General features: G+C 39.9%; 1 protein-coding gene across 1 annotated transcript; it reads left to right on the top strand.

Moving 5' to 3' along the window:
* Positions 1–1,366: 1,366 nt before the first annotated feature.
* LOC307266843 (synaptic vesicle membrane protein VAT-1 homolog) lies at positions 1,367–15,107 on the top strand. The gene is made up of 6 exons (XM_080048955.1): positions 1,367–1,975; positions 6,619–6,826; positions 8,899–9,069; positions 10,254–10,343; positions 10,805–11,043; positions 12,614–15,107. Exons 1-6 carry the CDS (start codon positions 1,583–1,585, stop codon positions 12,803–12,805), a joined length of 1,293 nt encoding a protein of 430 aa, XP_079905081.1. The 5' UTR covers positions 1,367–1,582; the 3' UTR covers positions 12,806–15,107.
* Positions 15,108–17,986: the final 2,879 nt, after the last annotated feature.

Raw genomic sequence — 17,986 nt, 5'->3', positions numbered from 1 at the left:
TCAGTTCTTTTAGCCTACTTTCCATCCACCACTGTTAAAGAATTTACGTTTCTCTTGCAGATATACTTTTCTGTAGCCTTCTATAAAATTACACATTGTCTTTCACAATGTTAAAAAATAAATATAATAATGACAATTGACTTAAGTCTTAATTTAGCAAAAGTAAAGTAGGCTACTCGATGTGCCGCAAAATGGCTCCTGTTAAAGGCATAATATTACTGTGTTTTCTTATTTTATTTTACTCTAGCCTACATGTTTTGTTGCTTAAAAGTGTGGCCTTCTTTTTGACACTCAGTAATAGGTTCAGATGTTCTATCTGTAGGCTATAGGGGGTAAAACGCCTCAGGATATATCCTCCAAATAGGCCCTATGTTTAGGCTATTTAAATAAAAGGAGACGTATTTTACTTCCGTGATCAACAGCTGGAAACAACCATACACATACATCTGTATATTTCATATGTCTGTGGGACCTGGACTGTTGCAGTAGCAGTAGGCCTATGTTTTTTCCTCCAGCTGTGACCTCAAATAGCCTAATCCCATGTCTCCTCCCAGCACTCCGGTGTCCGGGGTTTGAGGCATTCCGCGGCTCTCTGACTCATATTTGGCCAACAACTCAATAACACCGATCGGTCACTTTTTTTCCCCCAGCTGCGTCAAGCTGGCAATAAACAGATAGAGGAACACCGGAAGTTGCAAGATTTGCCAATTAAATAAAAACATTTTGAAGTTTAAAATGGCAGCGTTCATCTCTGGAATCCTATCCATAAAATACGATTAGGCTATAATTGAGCATGCTCCTTACAGCAGTGAGGTCTATATGTTCAATAGCTGTGTATAAGAGTCTAATGTCCCTTTTTTAAAGGGACATTTGAGGTCTGTTTTATGACAATTCCAGATTTAAAAATAAAACAAAAGAAAAAGGCAAAATTTAGCCTAATTATTTATATATATATATATATATATATATATATATATATATATATATATATATATATATATATATATATATAGGTTTGTAGGCCTATATCTGCTGCTCCTATTGTCAAGTATTTCAAGTAGCCTACACTGAAAAAAAGAATATCAAACAGGGTAATTCTTCTTGTTTGAAAGTGAATAGTTGTTTGGCATTGTAAAGACTGATTTTAATGGATTACCTACAAATATTTAACTATCTTATAGTTGCAATCTGTATTTATTTATTTTTTATTGGTAAACTGATTTTTATAAGACCATTTATGAGATATAGCCTGTGTAAATTATTTATTATTTATTTATTGTGAAAATCAACACCGGAAAGGACCTTCAGAATTTACATCTCTTGACGGTCTTTACATCAGTCACTTGTAGAGCGCAGCGCACATGAACTGCAGGAAACCACGCAGCAATTATCTATTTTTTTCCTAAAAACACGACTGTCTTCCGTAAGGGAAAACTAAAACTAGCCTTTTTTATGTCACTTTGAATCAGAAATATTTATATATATATTTTTTTTGCTTCAAAAGAAACGCCCAAAAGAGGTTGAACTACGGAACAGGACTTAAAAAACCCAGAAAGGCTCGCGCACATCTCAAGTGACAATCATGTCTGGCGAAGAGGTCCCAACTCAGCAACAACATCAACCCGACGACCCTCCTCCTCCGGCGGTGGAGGTGGCTGCTGCCTCGGACGCACCGGGGAGCAGCAGCAGCAGCCCCGCTATGGCCGAAGAGGAGAAGCCTCTCATCCCCTGCCGAGCGCTGGTCCTCACGGGCCATGGAGGCTACGACAAAGTGAAGCTGCAGGTGAAAGAGCTGAGCGAGCCGCGGCTGCTGGCGGGAGAGGTGCTGGTGCGGGTCAAGGCGTGCGGGCTGAACTTCGCCGAGCTGCTGGGCAGACAGGGGCTGTACGAGCTGCTGCCCGCCCCGCCTGTCACCATGGGAATGGAGGGCTCCGGGGTCATTGAAGCGGTCGGGGAGGAGGTGGAGGACAGGAAAGTGAGTAAAAGGCCCCTGCGAGTGCACGCACCACACCTAATTAAACACCACCACTACCGCCATGCACATAAACAATGTCCAATGTTTTCTGGACTGTAAAATACCTGCATCATATTGGTCCCCATTGTGCCACATGGCATAGGGTGCTCACTCCTAGCCTAAACATGCCTAGTAATGTTTAACTAACACTAGTTAATTTGTTTCTTTAAGCCCAAAATGATGTCTTCAAATGATTTGTGCAGTCTGGTTAAACAAATACAATAAAAAGTATGAAAGTAGGCTAAAGTATAAATCACAAAATTGCAGAATATCCTTAAAAATGTCAAGGCTGGAACCAAAAAATGATTGGCATCAAATACCTTAGGCTAAACAATTGATTGACCATCCTAACATTTTCAGAAAAATTATTTGTCGCTGTTTTGCCTCTACGTAGGCTAGGGCCTGCATCTAAAAATAACATCTATCGATACAAAGTATTTTTCTTTATTTAACCTTGTTAACAGTGACGTATCGTGTGGTAATGAGGCTTTCTCTGCAGAAAGGACTTGTCATTACGATTATTGACAGCATTTGATTTAACGTGTGTCCTTGAACTGATTTTACACTTTCCTTCCTGTCATATTCAACCTCTCCTTGATAAGAGCTTTACAAAGGTCAGTTTTTGTGATTTATTTATTTATCAGGTCTAATAAAAAGCTACTGAATATTTATAAGGTGTGGGTGGGTGTGGGTGTGGGTGTGTGTGTGTGTGTGTGTGTGTGTGTGTGTGTGTGGGTGGGTGGGTGGGTGTGAATCCCAGGGTTGAGAGCCTCAGTATTGTTTGATTTCATGTGGAAACTGACAGGTAGTAACACCTTATGAATCCGGCTGTGTATCTATTATATGCCTATACAGGTACATATGTGTACTGTGTTTTTATACAGCAACATTGTGAATAAAAAACACAGACATCGGCAAACACAACGACTTCCTCTTGTGTCAGTTTTTTGTAAAGCTTTTTTACCTGGAGGTTTCAGACTTGTTTGCTATTACTGGCACAAATAATCAAAGCAGCAGAATTATTTTTGCATCGTTGTCTTAACCTGGGTGGCTTATTTTAGTTGTATACACTCACACATATAGAAGAACACTTGCATTTGAATCACTAACGGGACTTTTTTTTAACCCATAGCTAGCACATTCTTTTTCTTTTAATAATTTGTGGTGTAAGATCTGAATACGTTGGACCATGTTCGGCTATGCAAGTTGCAAATGATTTCAAAATAAAATTAAAAGATAAAATCACTTCATGCCTCACGTGCATTATATCTAGCCTGGCTCCGCCCGCCCGCCTACTTCCGGCCAAATTTAATTTTCCCTTCAGTAGTCAGTCTGGGTGTACAGTGCATTTCCCAGTTTTCTCCGGAGAATCTACAATCGTCCAATCAGCGAACAGAGCGAGTGGCTGAGAACGATGACGTCGAAGTCGCGCTCCAGTTTCAGTTGAATGCTGCATTCCTTTATACTCGGAAGAAGGAGATTTCCGACTTGGTAGTTCCGAGTTCCGACCTGTCTGTGTTCCAGTGCATCTTCTCGCGAAAGTATGGACGCCTAAAACCTTTCTCGTCCAAATAACTAAACGTTAGGCTCTAACAAGTTACTGTTGCCAGGTACTGGTATTCATAGACTACAATATGTAGTGAAGTCAGAAATTTCCGAGTTCCCTGTCCAACTGGAACGCACCGTCAAAAGCCGGCTCATGACACACGTGACAACCAAACGTGATGCGATTGGTTGGCTAATCCAGAGTGGCACTGGGCAGATCCAATAGTTTTAAACTTCGACAGACAACCGCCTCCAAGTGAGTGAACGTTTGCCAATTACAGCACTTCCAGACCTTCTGTACAAATGAAATGAAGTACGATGGTCTGGTTGGACCAGGCTACATTATATCTGAGTTAAAGAGAGAATTGTATGAAGGTATTTCTAGAGTTCTCAAAGACTTTAGAAAGATTTGAAATCTCATCCCCCCCAGCTTTGCCTTTCTTTCTAATCTAAACAAAAATGGCAGCTGGATGCGACCAATCTGTAAGTCAACCAAAATGAAGATATTATTATCACTAAGATTGTTTAAATATTGATGTTACTTCCCAGTATTAACTGAAATAACATGAATTTATTTTGTCAGTCCTGAGACATTGGTATATTATTTCTGACTTCCTGACCAGGACTATAGTCACATTTTGAGAAACCACAATTAAAATCTTAAAATGTCTTTTTCATCCAGATTTTTGGAATAGTCTCTCTGTCCTCTATGTCAGTATGGAATTCTTTTCTTCTCCTCCTCCACTTACTGCACTCCTATCCTGCGTTCCTGTCATTCCTCCCTTCCTCTGTCCCTCCATCTTTCAAGAGCAAGAAGAACCTTATGGAGTGGGAGAGGTGCATTCATGAGTTTACCACTGAGATGCCAGATGCAGGGTCCAGACAAGGACATACAAATTCAAAAGTAGAAGCACTGAAATAATTAAGTTAAGTTTCAAAATGGAAAACATTCAAATCCTAGGTTAAAGATTAAGGATGTTCTGTGAGGTTTTGCGTAAGAGAACCCGGCTGGGACTGCAGTTGAGGGTGTGGCTGTTTTCATAAGACGCTCGAGAAAGCTAACGGAGAGAGAAACAGATGTGTGATTTTAGGATACTGATTTCTATGCGTGCGCTCCAGATGCAACTTTACCCTTGTCACAAATACAGTAGTTTCTAGACAAGATGCTTTAATGGTCAATGAAGATGCTATGTCTGTGTGAAACCACCCTGCAGTGAGAGAAATATTGTGCCATCCGTTCTGCAAATACAATCTTTAATCAGCTTAATGTTTTGTTTTAGAGGATGTGTAGCAATATGTTCTGTACTCAGGTCAGTATGTCGCATGTTATGTAAGATTTTGAATGCTTGTTGATAGAAATGGCAGGAAAACTGAACGGACACACTTGGCTTGCTGGCATACTAGGTTTAATGATTAAAAGAAGCAGCAGGTTTGTTTCCACACACACACACACACACACACACACACACACACACACACACACACACACACACACACACACACACACACACACACACACACACACACACACACACACACACACACACACACACACACACACACTCACTCTCTGACTGTGTGCACTGACTTCATCATTCCTAATTCAAACATCTTTAGTTACTTCAGTTCATGTCAGCTGTCCAGGAACTGAGCTCAGCCTTTTTTTTTTAAATTGGCTATCATGCATTTTTTGGGTTCATCGAGTGAAGGTTTCAAAGTCTTTCATAAGAAAAATTTAAAAACTCCTTACCCTCTAAAAAATATGAGAGTAAGTTATTTAAAGGAGGAAGTTGTGTTTGTGTGTGTGTGTGTGTCATCTGACTATTGTCATCGGGTGTGTGTGTGCAGCAGGAAGTGTGTGTGTGTGTGTGTGTGTGTGACTCAGACCTATTGAGGCTGTTTTTAACAGGAAGCAGCGTTGACATTCACAATCCAATCAGACCTCTTTCCTGTGCCCTTCTCTTTGTATGGCGAGTTTCGCAACATCCAAATGATATCTTTATAACTGCAAGTCTCCACGGGAGATAACGGTGCGCAAACAAAGAACAACATTTCCCATAAGCCCCCGTGTCTGAGCTTGTATGAATGGAAAAAAGGCATGTCAAGGTTTTATGTTTTCTTGTTTGAATAGGACTTCAGGACTGATTTCCTTTACTAAAGTATGTTGACAGAACAAAGCAGTGGTGGAAATAAATGGCTCTCATGTCATTCAACCACAAAGATCTATCAGATGATTTCCTGCCTGCATGACCTCAATTTGCCATTTGAAAGCCCTGGGTGCACTTTGATATATCCTCCAGTGTAATTGGTAGTAGTAGTGACGTAAGAAATTGAGCTGTAGAGGCAGTTTCTTCTCTGGTGAACACACGTCTGTCTTCCATTCACAGCCTTTAAAGCCCATGTAAACCCAAATCCACAGAAATCCTTCTATGTAATTTGGGGAGGTAGTTGCATGATAATAAGCATCTGAAAAGTTCTATATTATACAGGCATATTTATCAATCCAAATTTAAGATATTAAAGTTTGAAAAACTTCTATTTAGATGAGGCGGGCTATGCTCTGGTTCTTATTTCAATATGTTTACGTATTTTGAACCAATCATGGCCGATCTCTGCCTGAACGTTCTATAAAAACAATGGCTGTTGCCATGGAAACTTTTTGATACGGACACGCCCACACAGTCCTGTCAAACGGTCTCTAGACAGTAAAGAAGCTGTTCATTCAACAAAGTTTTATCATATTTATTTATTTATTTTTCAATCCGATTTTTGAAAAAACTTATATTGATATATAAATACGTACATGTCGATTTTTACTATTTCAGACCAGGTTTCCAGAGGCTTTAAGAGTCAGTTCACCTGAAGTACATGAAAGCATATCATCACATGCAGCTATTTGTTTTTTTTGTTGTCATGGTTGTGAGTTTTTTTCCTCCACCCAAATACATAGGCAATAACCGTCGGGCGGCAGTTCTAGTTTAGTAGAGTGGTAAAGGGTAAATGAAGATCTCCTCTGTAACTTGTTTTTCTCCCTCTCCTCTTCTCTTCTTCCCTTAAAGGTGGGGGATCGTGTTATCGCGATGAACCGCAGCGGCATGTGGCAGGAGCTGGTGGTTGTGCCCTCTAACCGCACCTTCCTCATGCCCGAGCAGATGAGCTTTGAGGAAGGTGCTGCTCTGCCCGTCAACTACCTGACTGCCTACATGATGCTGTTTGAGATGGCCAACCTTAGGCCGGGCAAGAGCGTTCTCATCCACATGGCAGCAGGTAAGACGCCAACAGCACAAACTGAAAAAACCTCTGCCTTATTCCCCCCCCCCCCCGCCCAGGTTTGTCCAAATAAACTCACCAGTGTCAACAAAGGTTAATATGCCTGTTCCGTGGGTTAATCAATTTCATAATGAGACTCATCAGTTCTGCATCACACTCTCTTCTCCAAGAATCTGAACAACCAACAAATCAGTGCGGTTTACTGCTGAATCCATTCGCCAATTATCAAATCGATGTTTCACAGAAAAAGAAATTGACAACAATTATGATCATGCTTCTATTTATATCCTTTAGAGAACAAATAATGCATAACAATGACAGTATTACCAAATATTCTATACATGTTGAAAAGTGTATGAATTGCAGTATGAAGGATTTTGTGACGGAGGTTTAAAGTTTGTATTGTGTGAGAAAATTTACACATAATTTTATATCATTATAATACATTTAATATATCTTTTTATCTTGGACTACTCAATGGATAAAACCATCAATGTGAAGATGTCAGCTTGGACTTAGAAAAACTTGAGATGGCCATTTTCAGTTTTTTTTTCATACACCAAACGATTAATGGATTAAAAAAATATATAAACCAAAAGTCTATGTATGATTTAAAAAGATACCTGGGAAAATGAATCCAAATTGGGATTTAGATAGTGGTCTTCCCCATGTTGTCAGTGATCTCCCCTGGTTTCCTGGGGAACCGCTGAAGAGTCACACAGCCCTTTCCCTTCAGGTCACTAATCACTTCCCTGAATGCAGTAGCATCTCTGTGCTGGCAAATTATCAGCCGAGAGACCGGGGGTTGTATGTGAAGATATTGTGTGTGTGCGTGATGGTTTAATAATAAGGGCTTATTCATAAAATGACAAACAGGATCATTATCAGGCATGGTTGCTTTGGCAACACCGGAAAAGGCGCACCAACAGGCAGCATAACTTTCATTAATGTCTCATTCACTGTAATAATACAAGTATGGCCCTATTAGTACCACGTTAACAGAAGGATGAAAATAGTTGGTGTGTGCCTAGAACACCCTCCTATCTGCATGAGGATTTATGTGTTTGTTTTTTAGTTTGTGCTCCTGATTACAATTCATGTATTCAATATGAAAGAGTTTATTAAAGTGTGAATTCAAAAATTCAGCTCAGGGCTTGCCAACCAACAAACCAGCCACTCTGAAGTTCAAGTATACAAGTCAGTTCATCATCCACCACCACGGTCTAGTGCTCTTCTGCATCCCCTTCACTCCCAAAGGCTGTGTTCCAGTGACTAGTGGGGGGGTGGCTGTCAGCTGGCCAGGGTGAAAAGGAGGGCAGGAGGGATAACTGGCGAGCCTGCACAGTGCACGCCCATGCAGTCTGTCGTTGTAACTTGTGGAAAAAAAACCTTTAACTGTACAATGGTGCACAGGCCATAGATATGTAGAGAGCAGTGTTTGCTATGTCTGCCTGTGTGGTCCTCTGTCTTCCAAGGTTTCAACCACACCACCCCATCACTGTTATGTGGAGCTGAGCGTAAGGCCACCATTTATTAAAATTGTTAAAATGAGTCTAATCCCACTACTGTGGTTGAAGATTAATTTGCCGTACATGTATGACCTGATACAATACTGTGTGTGAAGCGTGTTCCAACACAAAATTATGTTTACACACAAAGTGAAATATACCCATGGTTGTATAGCTGCATAATTCCATCAAATTAAAATAATAATTATTGATATATTTTAGAACGTCTGATGTCTCCACTACAATTTAAATTAGAGTTCTTCTGTGGCTTTGAACAATAATTGGCTGCATTGCATGAGTTTTGAATGACTGGGGCAATAGTGTGGTATGTTCAAGCAACTGGTATCTGTGTAGTGCTTATAAAAAGCAGGTATGAGTCATCCAGGGAGTATAGTTTGATTAGTTTTTTTTTGTTAGATCAGTGAAGTGTGAACACAGCGTTTAAGGCCATGTGTAGTTTCATTGTTTGATTATTACATCTCTGAGTGTTTCAGAGAGGTGAATGGCTCTACTGTGAAAAGCGTGAACAATTGCCATTTTCTGCCGTCCGCATATCCGTAGGTGGTGTTGGGATCGCTGCTACCCAGCTGTGTCATACTGTGCAGGACGTGATTGTTTATGGCACAGCATCCGCCTCCAAACATGAGACCATTGCCCAAGGCGGGGTCACTCACCCCATCGACTACCGCACCAAAGACTACGTGGAGGAAATCTGCAAAATCAGCCCGAATGGTGAGGTAACACACGACTGCTAGTGTCACACATTGCGGTGCTTAAGCTTCCAATAACAATATAAATATATATATATATATTAGAGGTGGGCATAGATTAATTTTTTTAATCTAGATTAATCTAGATTAATTTTGGAATTAATCTAGATTAATCTAGATTAAAATGGCTCATTTTAATTCATTCATAATATGTGTGTGCTCCTAAATAATGACTCAAAGTAAGTCTTTGAGAACGTGTTTCTCAAGCCAGGTGGCGCATCAGACCAGGGGCTCATCTGCTTGAGGAAGCTGTTCTACTATGATAATTGGTGATGAAAATAAATAATGTTCAACAAGATGTTACTTAGTAACGCGTTACCGGCATCGGACCTCTTTTTTCAGTAACGAGTAATCTAACGCGTTACTATCTCCAAACCAGTAATCAGATTAAAGTTACTCATCAAAGTCACTGTGCGTTACTTTTTCTGTAATTTTCCTTAGTGAAACATTTTACATAACTGCACAAATGACTGCGATTGCGATTTTATGTAAATAAATGTGCACGCATGTGTCTCTAAACGCTCCAACTGCTCCAACCGCTCCTCTCGTCTTTTTGGTAGCGCCCCTCTCTGCAGCGTGTGTGTGTGCGCCTGTGTCTGTGTCTGTGTGTGTGTGTGTGTGCAGCAGCATTACGGCCGAACTGTGGCGCAAAACAAAGTTTTCCCCCCGATGAAATATAGCGTCTGCTAAGGGGATATTTAGGATTCGGGTACGGTGACGTTGAAGAGATAGAAGTGTTTAAAACTTGGAAACTTATAGTCACGTGGCGACCGGTGGCCACACACACCCACCCTGCGTTCCAATACCCGATTGTGTCGTGGGCAAGTGATGGAGAAAGAGAGCGGCGGGTGTGTGAGAGAATAAAGGCTCCTCAAGTGTCAACAACGGCCCCCGGCTATTATTATCTCCCCTGAGCCGAACAGGAGGTGGAATAAGAGATTAACGGCGATATTTTTTTTATCGCCGATAAGAGTCTTGCGTTAACGCAGCACGTTAACGCCGATAACGGCCCACCACTAATATATATATATATATATATATATATTCTAGATACATTTTCATTATTCATTTGGAACAATATTTAAGTGTATTTTAATGTGTAAAGACATAAAAAGCTCCTTAACTCTACTTCTTCTGCCTCTGCAGGAGTGGACATCGTCCTCGACCCTCTCGGTGGTTCCGACACACAAAAAGGTTTTGGTTTGTTAAAACCTTTGGGCACGCTTATAGTCTTTGGTAAGAAATTTGGAAAACGGGTTTTAAAGCATTTGTTGACTCAGGCGTAATGTGTAATTTCATTTTACTTCAAGGTGGAGTCTGCGATTCTGGAGAATTCTTGCTGTCAAAATCACTTTTTTGTCCAAATCAGTGAATATCTCCACACAATCCTCTACTTGTCCGTACTGTGTGTGCACTGAAAAAAAATATCTGTTGTTGATAGTACATAGCCTAGGCTCTGTAAACTGGCATGTAAACAAAGGGACAAATTGTGACGAGATGTTCACTGATTTTCAATAAAAATTATTATATGCTGTATATGCTGTATATAATTTATACCAGAGCACTACAATCAATTGCCAGAAACCAGAGTTCCTCTCAGAGTCCCTGTTCAGGTTTTCATTTGTGGGATTAAGTGACAAAAAGAGGGGGGGGAAGAGTTTCCTGTTGGTGGATACTGACATCATCCATTATTCCAGGTGCAGCCAATTGTGTGACTGGCCAGAAGAAGAATCTGTTGGCCATGGCTAAGACCTGGTACAACCAGCTCTCTCTCTCCGCTCAGAAGCTGATGCAGTCCAACAAGGCCGTGGGTGGCTTCCACCTGGGCTACCTCTTTGATGAGCAGCTCCTGGTGACAGCTATGTCCACACTACTGGAGCTCTACCGCCAGGGAAAGATCAAGCCCCACATCGACTCCTGCTATCACTTTGAGGAGGTTAGTTCAGTGTTACTTCTAGGGATGCACTGATCCACAATTTTTAGTTCCGTTTCCGATATATCTGGGTTTTGGATATCGAGTCGACCGATACCGATACTGTCCGATATCATAATTATTATACATTTCTTTGTTGGTGGTGATGTTATGTGTAAGGTGAGGAAGGCTCAAGCAACACAGCAATTCTAATTTAAAAGAGCAACAAATACACACAAATGCATAAAGGTGTATCTTAACAGCTTTGAACTGTTTGAATGCAGAACATCAGAACTCAACGATTGCTAATTCTAATATTAATGTGTGGTATTTCACATAGCTATGGTCTTAAAATTTAAATGTAATAGTTAAAATAATTTAGATTCAAAATAAATAAACAAATAAATTCAATTGGAGTTTTCAGTCCGATATCCGATAGGTTGATTGCAATTGTATCGGATCCGATAGTGATATTGAATCGGATCGGCCTTTAGACAGGGCCAGGCTAGCTGTTTCCCCTTGTTTGGGGTCTTTTGATTGATTCCTGTTCTTCTCCTATGCCATTCGTCTCCTGTCTCTAGCTTGATATTTATCGTACATGGTATCATACATACAGTGGTATCGATTTCTCTCATTTCCTCCTCTGCAGTAGATGGTTTAACTAAGCTTTTTTCCCCAATATGTCAAACACACTGCACACACAGAGTGTTCACAGACATGAGCTGAATGTTGGAATAGTACAGGAGCTCCTCTGAAGCTTCTTGTGCGTCACAGCCTGAGAGAAGCTGTCCCTGGTGTCTTCCTCTGTTCTATCAGTGATGTGTGGCAGACGAGCAAACCTCCGGCCTCCCCCATCAAAATGACTTGGTACTGAAGGGGTGTTGCTAGGTGACGATCTAAATTGTTGCTGTTGGATATCTTGTTTACGAGTTACTCTGGCTTCAAGGATAGACAGCGGTGAGGCGACCCTGTGTGTGTGTGTGTGTGTGTGTGTGTGTGTGTGTGTGTGTGTGTGTGTGTGTGTGTGTGTGTGTGTGTGTGTGTGTGTGTGTGTGTGTGTGTGTGTGTGTGTGTGTGTGTGTGTGTGTGTGTGTGTGTGTGTGTGTGTGTGTGTGTGTGTGTGTGTGTGTGTGTGTGTGTGTGTGTGTGTGTGTGTGTGTGTGTGTGTGTGTGTGTGTGTGTGTGTGTGTGTGTGTTAGGAAGTGCACTGTGACTCATGACAGAGATACATGGTTTTAATGGTCCTTGATATTGTTTATTATTTTGACTGATCTGTTATTCATCTGCCCTTATGTGGCCATTGCAAAACTAAGCCCCATTCATATTGTCTTCGGGAGGAAACGTATTCTTGCCATGCTGCTTTTTTTTTTGTCGATACATTTTATATACAACATGATCCTGAGATGATCAAAAGCAAGAGGGTAGAAAATGTATAACATACGATTATGGCAGTTCAAACTGATCCCAAAAATGGACATCCATACATCAATAACAAATCATCAAGGAACCTGTCTTTGTTCACACTTTTCTTAAAGCTGCTCTTTATAACACTAACTATTGTGCTCATCTGTTCTGCTCCTCTGTCTTTTCCCAGGTTGCCGATGCCATGAGGCGAATGCACGAGCGCCAGAACATCGGAAAGATCATCCTTCTCCCTGAAGCTAAGAAGGAGCAAGAGAAGCCAGAGCCCGAGCCCGAGCCGCTAGAAAACGTGGAGCAAGCCGAAGCTGCCGTCACAGAGAAGAAAGAAGCAGCCACAGAGGAAGCTAAAGCTGAGAAAGATTGAGTAAGAGTGTCTATATGAAAGATATTTTCAAGCACTTCCTTGAATAGTTCACTATTGTTCAATTGTCAAAAAAAAGAAAAGAGAAGAGAAGAAAAGGCTTGAGGCCATGAATTCTTTGACTATGTCAGTATTTTCAAACGTTTATGAAGGTTTTGTTGTGCAATATGTCCATTGTGGAGTGTTGATTTGGGAATACTTGTGTTGAATGTAAAAAAAAAAAAAAAACTGCCCCATTATGTGAGGAATCAAATATTCTGATTACACATGGTTTCTAAAAATGCAAGCAAGGGAAGCGCTTTAAAATGTTAGGCTCCCAAGGACAACGGCACAGACATAATATTTATAATAGCAACAAACCAGAGATAGGACGAGATGAGAAATGGTCGTGGTCCTACACTTTGACTTATGAGTAAAACAAAAATTCGTAAAACATCAGCATGAGAAACTTTTTATGAAAAAAATAAATCATCAGTCATCACAACGTGTCATAATTTAGATTACCCATCATGCATTGTATCCAACATATGCATACAGTATTGGAGCATGCAAGAGAAAAGCTTATGTTAGAAACTTCCCTGCTCAGATGTAATTGTAATTACTAGATGTTTACGCCCTCTCCTCTTTGATGAATGTCAGTCCCTCGGTTGGAAAGCCAGTATTGTTTTCCATTTTCAATTGTCATGTTTTTTCCCTCACACGTTTGTGCCAAATTCAAAGCGAATTTTTCCCCACTGCCGTCCAGCCAATTGGGAAGAACAATTTAGCAGCACTTCCTTGCCTTGACAAACCCCTCTTGAGATAAAAGCCATGTGGTTTTTCTCACCTTGATTTAGCTGCTTTCGTAATTGCCTCTTCAAAATCAAAAGTGATAAGTGCCAAGTTTACAGAGGCGAGAGAACAGTGTGTCTAGTGAATCCTATATTAACACATGGAAAAGGTTAAAGAAAAACTGGGAGGATTATTTGCTTTCCTGCACTTTTGTATTTTCTGCGCTCCAAACACACATTCATTTTGAAGTTTGTACAGTACGGTGATTGATTGCTATTCTTCACAATAATTCTTTTAATTATTTTCATCACATTTGTATGTTTCTTTTTTTGTTTTGTTTTAAATGAATTGCCTTTTTAAATGGTGAATTTTGGGCTTGGTTAAATGAAATGTTTTGTCCAGCTGTGGGTGTAATTCAATGCTGTGACGCAGAAGACGCTACCGCAGCACAAGAGTAAGAGAGAGAGAGAGTTTCCCCCTCCATCACATTCCTCTCTCAGTTCTGTTCTCTCCCTCTCTATCTATCTCTCTCTATAATCTCTCTCCCTCCCACGGCAGACATGTTTTGATTTCTAGTAAAGCCCTTGTGACAACATTTCACAGATAATGCATTGTGGTATTTACATTTGTGACCTTTTCTCTTTCTACTTTTGCCCACTTGGAGAAGTGTTTGTTAAGTTTGGCTGGGTGTCGTTCTCCTGGCATGTCGTAAAGTGTGATGTGGATTCTCAGTGGGACCTGGAGTTGTCTCGTCAAGATTATGTGAAGTTTATGGAAGTTGAGTGGAGTTTTTTTTTTATTATTATTATTTCAAACTTTCTTATGGGATGTTGCACTACTTATTTGTCAACACACAAGCCTGATGGAATTAGTTACAAATTGACTGGCGAACCACATGCTAGAGGAGTTTAATCAATGAGTCATTTAATGTAACTACAAGAACACATTGGAACCGGCTAACTCCACTTACCCGTAACATGTCTGATGAAAGTAGAGCAACAAAGTTACTTTTGTGCCTTTATGTAACCTGGAGAAAAGTTCACCATATTAATTTGACAACCAAATACATAAACTGATACAGTATTCGCCAATGACGCTAGGGACATCTAGTGGTCAGGGAAAGGTTGTGCCTTTCAATGAGCAAAATGTAATCTAGCATGCCTTGTCAAGTCTGAGTGGACTAACATCCTAACTTAAACTGATCCTACTCAGTTCCACAAATGTTTTACATCAAAATGGATCTCAAAAAGCAAACTACTAATTGTAAGATAGCTCAATTTAATCCTGAACCGAGCCAATTGACCACACATTCTGACTCATTCATGCTTAAACATGTGTACAATAGTTATTGCGCGTGAATTGCAACATATATAAAATCTGACTGTGACGTTCTGTGTGCTGTTTCTGAAAGATATCTCCATGGTGATACAACGCTGCCTCTCTTTTTTAATGTTTTATTTTCATACACACTTTATGCATATACTTGCCATCTGTGTTTCTATGGCACTAACCTGTCTGTGTTATTAAAATGTTATGCACACGTGTTCCTCTAAGCCTGTGATTACTACACTGGGTCAATAACGACTAAAGGGATGGCACATTTCAATTTAGTGTGTGTGGGTGAGTAGGTTTTTTTTTACTCCAGCTCAAGCATCCCTGAGCTCTCAGCTTCCTGTGCTGAGAAACACTTATGAGGGACCTCCCATGACTGCATCTCACGTCTGTTTTTAATATGTGATTTAGCTAATCCAGGCTAACGGTCTGTTAACAGGCTTAAACAATCCCTGTGTCTGCTCGACAGTTGATTTGGTAACTGCAAACACATGATCGCCCCTCACATGCAGAGATACATGTATACAATGTGTTGTTATATTGTTGTAATTGGTGTTTTACATCAACACATTGTTTCCACACTTATTATATTAGATATAACCAGTGAATGTGCTTCTACTCATTGGACTTACACTTTTTTTTTAAAGATAACTTTTTGGCATTTTCAAGCTTTATTTGACAGTACAGAGTTGAAATGGGGAGACAAAGAGAGAGGGGGGATGACCTGCAGTAAAGGTCCACGGTCAGATTTGAACCCGCAACCACTGCAATGTAGGCCGGAGCCAATAAGGTACGAGCTCTATCCACTACGCCACTAGACTTTTAAGTTATAATCATAAGCCTGATATGAAAATTAAACCTTGTTAAAATCTCTCAAAAAAGCATATTTAATTGCCAAAATGATTTTCAGCCAAATGATTTTTGCAGAACATTTTCTAGATTTCAGTGATAAATACGCATTTAAATGTCAATTTGTATGCTGTATGTTCTGACTTAATTGAGTTGTTTTTCAGTGTACAAACTTTTATTTCGTTGAATTTATTAGGTTGTATACATACGTACAGGTAACTCAATGATTTCTCAATAAGCTGCAATTTTCTCTTCCAATAAGATTAGAAGAAAGTCAGTAATTTACCCTCTCAAATCCCTCATTTCGTCTTTTTGGGGGCTCTGGTGTAGTGGTTGGAGCTCCCCCATAGAGGCTCAGTCATCGCAGCGGACCCGGGTTTAAATCTGTCCCGGGTCGTTCTCTGGATGTCATTCCCCTCTCTACCCTATTTCATCTCTGTCTCTCCGCACTGTCAATAAAGCATGGAACATAGCAAAAGAAAATCTGGGGAAAAAAAGAAGACAATCAATCAATGTATCTTTTTAGATTGTCATGTGTTTTTTTGCAAACTTTGTCCGAATACCTATTTCGTCTCAAAGATTATTGTTTTTTTATTCAATCATCTCTTCTGTTTTCACATAGGCAGTGAAAAAAGATATGGATTGCAGTGTGTTTTTTAGCGGTTGGAGAGGCTTAAATGTTCTGATGCAGTGATAACATTATGCTTAGTATGCCCTTTATCAGCAAACATTGTAACTCTGAATGTTTATCTTGTTCTTACTTCACTAAAAGAGGTTGTACAGCACATACTTTGCACAGTCTTGGGAGATTAAAGGATGTTTTGTTTCACCTTTGGCTGTCAGCATCGGATGACAGTCTTGTAGCTACTTGTAGCTGCATTTGACTCCGGCCAAACGGAAAGGTCTCCATTTATTTTTAGATGGACATTTCAGGCACAGGGCAAAAGTGAATAGTTGTGTTTTTCAGGGCTGCAACAGGTTCTCTACCACAGTGTCAAAGTAGAGTGTTAAGCCAGTTTGAAGCAGGCTGTTAATTTTGTTGCTACGGTATCAGCCTTTGAATAAAAATACACCAGACAACATACAGAACTGTGCATTATGCCATACTGTGACTGGTACTGACGTATGGTGTCCAATAATAACAGAAGGTGAAAGGCCCAGCTAAAGACAACCGGAAGCATCTAGAAGACATATTTGAGGCGTTTCAGGTGCACAAGTCAACAAAAGCACATATAGATACAGAGCAGAATATAAGTACATTGAAGTAGTTGTAATGTGACTTGCAGATATCAGCAACATGCTTCAGATCTTCACTTTTATTTTTGTGCATCAGAAGTCTAAAAACACATTTGCCAACCAAGGTGGTTTAAACTGTAATTGAGGTGTAATTATTGTTAACCATAGACTTACTACTTCAGTTATATACATATATATATATATATATATATATATATATATATATATATATATATATATATATATATATACACACATTAAAATTCAAGTTGAATGAAGTAGGCCTATTTTGCATGCTTACAAATCCCAGGTTAAAAACAAATAGCCTACATTTGAGTTTTTTCACATTTTCATTATACAGGCCTACTAAGTAAAATTGTTACTTCCCTATGAAAAGTGATCTTTAAAGTTAATCACACTATATTGTAATGTATTTAGCTGAGTTAAAGTGGATTACTGTTAAGTAAATCAGAGTTACAAAGAGAATCATGTTCCAGTAGGCTGATCAATAGGCCTTTATGTATTCTTGTGGTTGGAGATTGCAGTGGTGTTGAGCTGGGCTTCATTATGTTGAGAGGTGTTTGTCCATTTACAAACCTTAGAGGGAAGAATATTAAAACCAAATTTCCATGTAATGTAGCCTAGTTTATTGACAACAACCACTATGAACAGACTCAGAATTCATTGTTTTGTTTTTTTGTTCGAAAAATGCTTTGGATGTGCATGCAATGGCCTGTGTTTGTGTAGGACTTTTTTCTCATTTGATTACGAAATCCCAAGATGATTTATTTAGCAAACGTCAACCAAAGCAATGTGCCTATCCGGGTGGGCTTTTAATTTGAAAGGTTGTGGCGGAAATCGTGTTCTCTTGCTGGCTGACTTGAAACAACCATGACTTTAAATGGGAATACCCTGTGTGCTGCTGCGGCGGTAGGAGTCTCCTTTAAAAATCTTGCCGCGTCACTGGGATGCGGTCGCCGAAGCCGGGCACCTCGC

Source organism: Ammodytes marinus, assembly GCF_949987685.1.
Source record: "Ammodytes marinus genome assembly, chromosome: 20".
Taxonomy (NCBI): domain Eukaryota; kingdom Metazoa; phylum Chordata; class Actinopteri; order Uranoscopiformes; family Ammodytidae; genus Ammodytes; species Ammodytes marinus.
This window is presented reverse-complemented; position numbering and strand designations above follow the sequence as displayed.